Source organism: Anas platyrhynchos, chromosome 2, assembly GCF_047663525.1.
Source record: "Anas platyrhynchos isolate ZD024472 breed Pekin duck chromosome 2, IASCAAS_PekinDuck_T2T, whole genome shotgun sequence".
Taxonomy (NCBI): domain Eukaryota; kingdom Metazoa; phylum Chordata; class Aves; order Anseriformes; family Anatidae; genus Anas; species Anas platyrhynchos.
In genome coordinates this window covers 151,221,120-151,232,358 of record NC_092588.1, presented here as the reverse complement: position 1 = coordinate 151,232,358, position 11,239 = coordinate 151,221,120, and the positions used below count along the sequence as shown (strand labels likewise).

Below are 11,239 nucleotides of genomic sequence, written 5' to 3'. Positions count from 1 at the left end.
AGCAAAACCCACACAAACTTCAGCGGCTGAACACATGCATCGAACTTGGCACTAGAGGACTTGATGCTCAGTGAAACGACCCGGTCAGGTGGTCAGCATCTCTTTTATATCATGATCACGATCAATTTTGAGGGAATATCCAATAAAGGGCAAGACAGCACTAAAATTTTGAAAGGCAGAGAAGAAATCTCTAACATACCTGTCTGAAATAATTTAACAGTCATTACAGACAACACGTAAGTTCCCTCTAATTAAAAAGAAAAAAGAAAAAGAAGGAAAAAAGAATAAACCACCCACAAATTACTCTCTATTGACATCCTGGTTTGTTTATTTTGATCTTTGAATAATGCTTGGTTGCTCTCACTCTGCTGGTCTCCTGGATAATCAATTTTCTTTGTTGCTTTTATGAGTCTCTCACGATGAACAATAAAAAGAGGATGCTGGGAAAGGAAAAATATTTTTACATGCAGAGAAAAAAAATGTAATTAAAAATAAGGTGATTGCAACGTTTTGAAAATTAGCTCAACTTTGAAATAGCTACACAGATTCCCAGCACCTGAGTTCCTTTTACATGACTTTGCAGTATATGTTTTTTAAATACACTTTGTGCTTTTCAGTCCACTCACAAAATCAACAGATACCACAGAATGGAAATAAGAGGGGAATTAAAAACTTTCAATTAAATTTTACATGACAGTATGAATAAGATACATTTTTTTTTTGCTTTCAGGCTTTAAACGGAGTCAGCTGAGGCTGTAGGTTTTGCCTTTGGGGTGAGTTTGACATCAACACTGAAGACCCCGCTTTGGTGTAAATTGGACATTTCAACGCCATGCTACAGGATGAGTTCACGTATTTCAAAGTTACTTTAAAAATCAGTGTTTACATATACGTGAAAGATGGTGTTGAATTGGATTAAGTGTGAAGACAGTCTTCCTTAAATCCTGAAGGTATTCCCATTTTACATGGTATAGCTGCCTTGCGATGCTCAGATCTAAGTTTGACGAAGTATTCTGCAAAATTGGTCTGTCAGTAGGAAAAGGCAGAAAATAATCCAGGCTGAGGAAAAACTTCAGAGTCCTTTTAAACACATTAAACACTAGACAACAAATCCCCGTGTAACAAATGTAGGGATGTTGAACTGTTGTAAATCAGTATTGCTTCTGTGAAGATGTAACAATTTGTGCTGAGGGTCGGCCGGCATTCTTGTTTTAATTGTATAAATATTGTAAAATTATATAAGTAAACTTTCCAGTTATATGACGTATATTAACAGATTTTAGACCAATGTTTTAAACCATTACAATTTATCACTTTGTATTATTTGGTGGTTACAAAATCCGTAGGAGAGGTAATGTCCTTAATTTTAGTAAAAAACAAACAAAAAACAACAACAACAAAAACACAATAGTTATAAATATTACTTTTCCTCTAAACATTTTACCAGACCATTATACTATTTTACATGAACTGTCCTCATTACCTTCAAACCCCAATTCAGTAGTTTTAAGTCTTTTCAAAGTGTTTTCGCAGAGGCTGCAGCACTTATTCTCACATTTCATCTTCTGGGGACCCAGCCACAACCTGAAACAAGCCACAGCTCTGGGGAGGATATATGAACTTATATTTTATACTGGTTAATACATATTTTGGACCCCCCCAAAAAACAAACCAAGCCAAACAAACAAACAAAAAAACCAAACACCCCAATGATGAAAGGAAGAAGCCTATCGGAAATATTTTTTTGTTTTTTTGACATTTCTTCAGCAAGAAACAGTAATTTTAAAAAGTTATTACACCAGTCCCGCTAAGGTTCAGTGAACATTTATATCGTGTTCAGTAGTACATTGATATGGAAATTGTAAAGGGATAGCTTGTTTAAATGAAACTACACACATGCCTTTAAGTTACCTCACCTTTAAAAGGATAAATATTTGGAAAGCTTCCCATCACTGTCTTCAGTGCAACAATATAAATTTAGCAGCAGCTCTTAGCTAAAAACTCTAAACTCTTTTCTAGCACAGAAATACACACGCATTGATCACCTGCTAAAACAAATGAATGAACATGACGAAAAAAAGAGGTTTATTGTGATTGCATTTGTTCTCTTTTCCTGCTTGAGCAGGACCCTCGTTTTTTAGGTGCTCTAGTTCTGTCACAATCAGATGTCGATTTTGTGAAAATCGGCACAACCGAGGCGAATACCTTAGGGTAAAAAACCCACAGAAATAAGGTCAATAGACAATTCCCTGTTAAACTTCACATTCTCACCAAAGCTCTGCAGATTTCATTCAAAATACTTTAATAGAAAGCAGCTTAAAAAGACAAAAATAAGACTAGGGAGTGTGTGCACATTTAAAGATGAAAGTAGAAAATACGGAGGGTGTTACAGTGGAAAGAAGGAAAAACAGCCGATTCTTGATTACACAAGAAAAAAATGGTGCTGTCATCTTACTTCGCTCTGCAAAGTGAGCAGCTGATCTCCTCCGTGCCCTGGGTGAGCAGCAGGCTGCACAGGCACCTAAAGAAGGAAAAGTTGCATGTCACTTACTGGTGTCCCGAGCAGCAACATCCTGCTAGGAGCAACAGTTTCTTTACTAAAAATATATCTGTTCTCTAGCTAGAAAAATACCCTTTCTCTTCTGTAAGTAATTCCATCACTGAAAGTGTTTAGATGAAAACTGAAGTACTTTAAAATACTTTTGCCCAGTAAATCAGAAATGAGAGTGAGGCATAACCACAGCACACTGACACAGTCAGGATTTTCTAGACATAACTTTTGCAGTACAGCAAGAAGATTTAGAAAAAAAAAAAATAGAGTGAAACATTATATTTTAAATCCCCATCCTCAAATGTGAGAAATAATTCAGGGTCTGATTCTTCCCTCAGAGGCAATGACCACGACCTGTACAAGCCCATGTGAGGCGGCATTTTTTTGCAAAATGTTTAAAACCCTACAAAGTAAAACAAGTGCTTGCAACAACCAAAAAACAATCCCATGCACAGTTCCAGGGTCCCTGACAGTTGTCCTATCACCAGTACACAGCCGGAGGGCTCACTGAGGAACCCAAGCCTCGTGTACCCCATACAGGGGGTGCCACTTCTCGCTCGGGCACCTGCTCTGGCTCCTTGGCCATGAGTCAGCCTTGGGGAGCAGATCCAAGCACTTTGCACCCACAGAAAAATGCAATTGCACTCCTAAACAGACAAAACATCCCACATCTCTCCAAGGGGCTCATGGTAGTGCTTATATGCACATTTCCCAGTCCTTTCTGTATTGCCTTACTGCTAGAGTAGAGTTAAAATTCTTTTTTTTTTTTTTTTTTTTTTTTTTAAATCAGACTTGGTATTTTCAAACAAGAAGCTGCCAACTTGGAGAGCCTTCACTCCCTGGTAGCGCTTCTCGAAATCTGCACCAGCAGATCCTGTTGCAGGGCAGGGGACTCGAGGCTAATCTCCCTATATACTGTTCTCTTTCTGAGCGGCATGGTGAGAAAAATGTGCAAAAATATGTAATTCCAGAGTCCTGTGGCAGCATTAAACCACAGCTTTGTCCCCCCCCCCAAATATTGCCTTTCTTTTCCATAATCGTTGCAGATGGTATTAAGGTAAATGGTGAATGGTTTAATGGAAGTTTAATATTCTGCACATACACATAACAGACATTTTAGCTGCTTTTAATTGATGTAGCTGCTAGCTTTGTTAGGCTCTCCAGGAGAGTAGTTCTCGCTGGGAACGAGCCTCCTAGAAAGTATCAGTTTGCAAAAACACAATAGTTTGAGCGATAATTGTGCAGAAAGAGACTTCTATATTTCTTTGCAGCTGAATGAGAGTGTTTTGTTTCACTTTTGTGTAACCCAGCATTGGGTGCCCAAATTATATTCAAACTTTCAAAACAGCTAAATAAAGAAATACTTGGGCCAAGACTAGAAGATTTTAGCCAAACAACAGATTTTTATAGATGTGAATGTATGTAAAAAAAAAAAAAAAAAAAAAAAAGAGAGAGAGACAGAAAAAAAAAGTGGAGGGGGGAAAAGAAAAAGAAAGTAGTAGCAGAAGTCCTGGTATTACTTAAATTGTAGCTTTCATCACTCCTGAAAGACATGGTATTAAATTATTTCCCACTTATAAATCAGCTGGCCCTGGTCCGTACATCAGCACAAGCCTTAGCTGGTGCCTGGTTTCGTATGGGCCGGAGCGTTCCCTCTCCCAGCTCCTTCTGGCACTTCAGAAAGCCCCATGGCAGGGCACAAACCATGGCCACCGAAGCCAGAAACATCCCCAGGCCCAAGAAGAGCACCAGGAAGACTATTTTAACCAGCAATGGAAATTCAAGGGGTCCAGGATTAAAACAAAGCTCAATAATTTCATCGGTCCAGCCGGCATCCACGCTTCCTGTCCAGGGGAAAAATAAAGGCAATGGTCTCGAAAACGAACTCTGAGATTTTTAAGCTTGTGAAAAAACAGAATCTGAGGATCTGAAGGTGTGTCTCAGCAGGTAGTGCCTGCCTGACTGGCACAGGGACTTTTGGCATGATCAAAGAATACATGACAGAAAACGGATCCCTGCTTGTAAATATCAAACGTTTTGATCGTCCTAAAAGACTTTATTGAAGTTTGCTGCTTTTTAATCAAACAAGAATCATCCACCTACGGTTGCCATAGGAAAAGGTGGAGGATGATATTAGAATAAAACAAGTGCTAAACATGACTCACGGATAAGGCTTTTTCTTCATATATGCATACGACTTCCATTAATGTCAAGACTGAGAGGAAACTGCATTCCTCATTATTTTGCTATCGCACGGCATAAAAAGGATTTGATTACAACAATATTAATAAGTCTGCAGTGGGCCACAAGAAATATGCCGTGCTCACCTATACAGCCTTTTAAAACAAATTAAAAGCATAATAATGAAATGAATACATCATTGATTTTTTTTTTTTTCTCTCTTGCTTTATGGCGAAATCCACAGCATCAAAATCTGCAACTGGCCCGTGGAGAGGTTTTATACACTATTTCTATCGCTCAGTATGATAATTTGCCAAAAAAAAGTTTAAAATCGCATTCTGGCTGAGCACGCGGAGCTCCGAATAAAAAGAGCCAATAATTTACAGTAAGGCGATAAGAGCGCAATATTGCTTTAATATAAGGTATTAATGAAAATTGCCGTTGTAAGGCAGATAAGACTTAATAACACAACTCTCATTGTGCTCTGTGAGCTGGGTGCTTTTGTAAGTTAGCCGGAGCGCTCCGCGGCTGGCGCGCAGCCTGACACGATTTTGAAGACCCGCGCTTTCCAATGCCACAGGAGCCTGAATCTGCTCTCCTGGAAAACCCCAGGCAGGCTTTGCTGCTCCGCCAGGTATCCCTGCACTGCCCTGCCAGCTCCCGAGCACCACAGCATGCGTGCGAGCAGGCTTTCAGTGTTTTTAATGCAATTTAATACTCTTATTTTCATCCGCTGATAGCATTTAGCTTTAAAACCAAATGCCTCTGAGACTTTTTTTAGTCTTCTGTTTATCCTTTAATACAGTGACATTTTTTAAATGGGCAGTGGGACGATGCGGGGATGGGTAAATTAATTTCTCGCCCTTGTTTGTGTGCCCAGGCAGCACAGCGTTCCTCTGCCTCTTCTGCAAGCATCTTGTGCCGGTGAAGGCTTGCACTTCTGCTTATTAAATGGCAGCTTGTTTATTTGTGCTAATTGCCAGGGAGAAGGAAGGAAAATGCACTTTTTTTTCCCTCTTTAGAGCACTATTTGTATTTTTTGTGCAAGGAAGGGCAGCCCCACGTATCGGCAGTGGGGGCATTTGTGGGAATGGGACCAACGTGCAGGCACAGCCAGCTCCTCTGCTGGAAGGGCGAAATCGTTCTGCTGATGGGACAGGGCTGAAGGGGTGCACAGTGCAGGTTTTAAACCCAAAATGTGACCTCAAAGGGGGGAAAAAAGCTTTTGTTTAGAAGCAGGTACATTAAAAGAAAAAAAAAATAAAAAGGAGAGATTTTAACAGTGTGGGCTTTGATATCAATATTTTGTGCTCATCTTTGGCAAACATTTTTGTAGTTTTACCAAAGACACACAAAACTGTAAATTCGTCTCCAAAACGGTAATGGTGCGGCCAGAGAGGAAAGGGAGTTTACCTCACTCTTCAGTGCTCTCAGAAAATACACGTGGATGGTGATAATTTTCCTGCATGATCCCACAGACATATCTGCACGTTGTATCTGAATTGCCTACAAAGTTCTTCTGTTTGAGTCTGACTACCAGAAATTGTACCATCCATTTTGGACTAAGTGTGCAGTTTTAGATATACCATGTTAACTCTCTGTCGGTGCTGTTTTGGCAAGTCAGGAAGTTGCTCCGTAATGACACATACGACAAATAAAAAATATTTCTTAAAAAATCAACAACTGTTCTGCAAAGTTTATTTTCTACAAATCATTTGTCTGCATAGATTCTAAAAATAACGGTGTCATTACAGAGTTCCCCAGTGCTCAAGGCTGCTTTTTCAATAAATATTAAAAATGCCCTGATGCTTAAAAGTACTCAAACTTATTTCTGTGAACTTTTGGTGAGTCAGCTTTCACCGACTTTGAGCACTTTTGTGGGCTATGTTTATCATACCACAAACAATTATTTCAGACTTTAAATCTCAGAAAACACACACTAATATTTACAAGCATTGATTCTGGGATCGATATTTCCATGCATATTCTATCACTAAAGGCAGCACGTTGAGAAAGGGTAATGCAACTTCATTTATAATCTTGTAGCACTTAGTATCTTAAGTGATGTGCTTTCAGATTTAGAACTGAATATAAAAGTTAAAAAACAAAACCAAAAACATTAAAAACAAGGGCAACAAACAGTGGAGTGGGGGAAGATTTTTAAGAAGCTGAAATGAATTTGTGACAGCATTTTCCCAGTTTGCTGGGATTTAAAAGAGGCCTTGCTTATTTGGAAGGGTGTATTTTACAGACATTTTAAAATCTGTTCTTCCTAGCAGCTGATGGCGGTGGGCAGCCAGCCCCTCCGAGGACAGCTCTGCTCTCATGCCAAGGAAGAGTTCTCCTAAAAATGAACCACACGCTTGTAAGCTCACGCTCTCCCTGCTCGTAGCTCAGCAATTAAACAGGAGAAGCAAATCCCCACGTTTTGCTGCAAGGGGGTTATTTTCATTCCTGGCTTTGAAATGACAGCACAGATACACAAGGAGCAAAAATCACGTAGCACCAGGAGGAAAAGACGCCGCGTTAGGTGGAATGTTAAAATTATGCTGCATTAATATGCACGAAAGAATTAAAAACAGCAACTAAAACCTTTAAAAAGGGCCATTTCTTAAAAGTCATGTAGTGTCATTGCTTATTCAACAACAGAACCCGTCTCCTCCAGAGTGGTTTGCTGCACCAAAGCAGTACACTGGGTTTGAAAAAAAAAAAACACCACGCTGTAGAGAGAGCACATGTTACATCAGACACAGTACCTGATTTTTCACTGCACAGCTTGTCAGCTAGATAGTCTGCCTCTTGGGCGATAAGTGAGAATATTTCATCTTCAGGCTCCTCTACGAGACTTTCGCCCTGCAAGAAGGAGAAAAGGAGGATGCTCACACTGGGCTTTTTTCTTTTTTTCTCTTTTTTTTTTTTTTTTTCTTGGGAGAAAAAAGCCTGCTGGCAGCTCGGAGCCCTGCTCACCCTGCACAGCGCGGGGCTGGGGGCTGCCGGCAGCGAGCGCTGCCCAGCATGACTTATATCGAACTTTATGGCCAGCCTCGTCAGTGCCTCACAAACATGGGGGGGGGGAATCCTTCCACCTGGATGGGCACCCCCCCGTTCCACATCAACTAGGGAGCAGGCAGACGAAATTTAAACGAAATCAGCCCGTTCTGCAGGCTGTGTTTACTGGTGCCTGCATCCAACGGGATGCCGCGCCGGGGCTACGGGGAGCTCGGCAAAGGGCTCAGCGCAGTGCTGCCGAGGGGATTTGAGCTCATTTTGGGGCACATCTGAGGAAGCCTGGGTGTGTGTTAAGAGGGAATTACTGCCCCCCCAAATCCAGACCATCCCGCAAGCCATGGGAAGAGGAAGTCCATGGGAAAAAAAAAAAAAAAAAAAAAAAAAAGACAAAAAAAGCAAAAACCAACAGGCTAAAATAAGATGTGCCTTACAGAAGTCATGCCCAGCACAGACGCAAGGCCCTGTGCCGAGCCTCTCTGAAAAACCAACTTGTATTTGCCAGGACAAACCATAAAAGCGAGCTGCCACAGTGCTCAGGGCCGAAGGGAGCCGGGGGGCTCGCAGCCCCCCAGCACTCCGGCTGCAGCCCCACACTGGCCGTGCTTCTGTGGCCGAGCAAGCCCTGAGCTGACCGAGGGGCCGCATCCAGCGCAGCCTCCCTCGCTGTGCTGCTCTCCCCACCCTGAAGCTAAAAAGACGCCAAAAGCCTTAAAAAATCCGCCTGTGTTCGGAGGGGCTGGCCCTCCACCAGGCAGAGTGCCCCGGCTCCGACACCTCCGGCAGCATCGCAGAAGTGGCTGAGAGAAATTTGTCTGCACGCAGCGAGGCCTAGGGAGAAAAGGATGACATTCCTCCCTCCTCCCCTAACTCATCCATAAATATTTGAAACTCCTTCAGCAGTAATTTGGGGTTTCGGCCAATGCTCCAATTCCCTTATTTCCTACACATAAATCAACAGAGATATTTGCTGGGCAACAGTGATTTATATTTAATCACTGATAAAAATGCCCCGAGTAAAATGTAGTTTTGAACAGTTTAGGAAATTTGTAACATGTAAACTGAGAGCAGCTGGTATAATCCGTGGGTTACTTCTGCAAGTGACGTGCCTTTTGTAAACGGTTTATTCATATTTATGAAGCACTAAATAGATCCGAATACGTTTCTAAATAACATTATAAAGCATCTGACAAAACGCAGTGTTATCTCGAAATACTCAGCTTGTTCCTGTGAGGAGCCAGCACGGAGCATGTTAAAATATGGCAAGAATTTCAAACAATGCACGAGCTGCATGGGCTTCGTAAGGATGGTACTTATACGATAAAGCCTGGGTCCGCTAACACAGTTTTCACTTTAAAAGAAAAGGTTACTAATTTGTTACGTTGGCTTACCGCAGATTTCAAAGGTTTGTAAGCACCAGCTTAAACCCAGAATTTTTTAAAGTCTGCCCAGATTTTCTCTTCTTGCCTAGCAGCAAATCTCTCCACTCTCCTTGTCTGGGTGGGAGGCTCCGCTCGCAGCTGGCCATCCTCCGGTCCAGCACAGGGATTTTCCAACAATTCCGCTAAGTCGCCCTCTGACTTTGCAAGAGGAACCTATCGGAGGCAAAAATTGATTTCCCCCCCGCAACACACCCCACCCCACCTCCCCTCATTATACTGCCAAAACCGCTTCCTACAGATAATATCTAGTTAGACAGACGTCACGGAAGGGGAGAAGGAGCGACCGCACCTCTCCCGGCATGTACGGCTGTCGACACGTTACATGACACACGTAATTAAAAATGTCAGCCGGAGCCGCGGGGGCGGCCGGGGCCCTGTGGCCTGCGCGAAGCCTCCTCCACCTGCGGCCTCCCGCCTCGCCACGCGCCCCAGCCTCTCGCTCGCCGGGTCGACGGCGATGCGGCGACGTCCCGTGCCTTCGCTCGCTCGGCCCGTTGGCCGCTGCCGTCCCGCCCAGCTCCGATGCAGCTGTTTTAATACCTCCCAAGGGTTTTGCGCCGAAAATAATAGCTCCCACAACCTCGCTTCTCCCAGGTTCTACTATTTCAGCTTTACGCCCCCGACAGCTGCTCCGCGTCTTTGTCCGCAGCGCGACGGCGGCGAGGGGGTCCGACTTCTACCTACGGACCCAAGGAGGTGGTGGTGGTGGTGGTGGTGGTGGTGGTGATGGTGGGGGTCAAGGAGCAGCCCCCGCCCTCGGTACCGGGGCCGGACCCCGTCCCGCCGGGTCAAGGCGCCCACCGGGGGGGCGGCAGCGGCAGCCAAGTGCATGGCCCCGCCGCGCCGCGCCCGGCCCCGCCACCCTCTGCTGATCAAAGTAGGAAGTTTTCATGACAACCGGAGTCAAAGGGCCTGCATCGCAAATGAACTCGATTTCTGCGATGTTGATATATCCCGGCTCTATTGTCTCTTTTCAGACACAGTATGAACCCTTCCGGTCTCAATGATTACATTACAGAAGCACTTTCACATGTGTGCTTCGTTTGCACAAAGGGTTTCCTTGCTCCACCACCATCTGGCCACAAATCAGATAAATAAAGGCAGGAGAATTAAAATTAAAGCTTAGGGTTTTTTTTTCCCCTCTGTCGTCTTCTTCAACCATTATGAAACCCCTCCCTCCCCCCCGTCCCATTCTGGATGTGGAAGCTACTTTTTTACGAAACCTGGGAAAAGCCCCCCCACCCCCTCCAAAAGGCTGTGAAGAAAAGTGCCTAAGGAAAAGGAAAGAAAGAAAAGAAATAAGTAAATAAAGAAAAAGAATATATATATTTAAAGAAAAAAAAAGGTAAGAAAAAAAAAGAAAAAAAGAAAAAGATAAATAAGAAAGAAAAAAAATAAGAAAGAAAAATAAATAAAGATGAAATAGGAAGAAAAACGAAGAAGGAAAGAGAGAAAGAACAAGAGAATGAAGAGAAATAAAGAAAGAATTAAAGAAAGAAAGAAAGAAAGAAAGAGAGAGAGAGAGAAAGAAGGGAGAGAAAGAAGAGAGAGAGAGAAAGAGAGAAAGAGAGAGAGAGAGAGAAAGAAAGAAAGAAAGAAAGAAAGAAAGAAAGAAAGAAAGAAAGAAAAAGAAAGAAAGAAAGAAAAAGAAAGAAAGAAAGAAAGAAAGAAAGAAAGAAAGAAAGAAAGAAAGAAAGAAAGAAAGAAAGAAAGAAAGAAAGAAAGAAAGAAAAAGAAAGAAAGAGAAAAAAAAATGAAAAAAAAATAATAGTTCAGTCTTTCATTCCCAAACCCATTTGTAGGGCAGCATAACCTATTTTACAGTAAAGATAGTCTCACACAAACCACGTTTTGCTATTAAAAGTCTGTTTCATCCACTGGGATGCAAATATTTTTTGCAGGAAAACACAACTTCCCCCAAGCCAAAGACAGCTCCGCGCAGCGGAAGGCAGCGGCAGAAGTTGCGTTGGCAACTTGTGCTGCAAACTGCGCTGTGCCTTCCTCCCCCTGGGGTGGAGAGTAGAAGGAGAAGGCAGCGCTCGGGGCAAGCACTTTCCAC

At 42.7% G+C, this 11,239-nt stretch overlaps 1 protein-coding gene across 1 annotated transcript; it reads right to left on the bottom strand.

Annotated features, from left to right (window-relative positions):
* Positions 1-2,161: 2,161 nt before the first annotated feature.
* Positions 2,162-9,481, bottom strand: CNPY1 (canopy FGF signaling regulator 1). Its single transcript, XM_072033970.1, is given in 4 exon segments — positions 2,162-2,205; positions 7,489-7,585; positions 9,130-9,333; positions 9,470-9,481. Coding segments are annotated over 4 exon segments (357 nt in total).
* Positions 9,482-11,239: the final 1,758 nt, after the last annotated feature.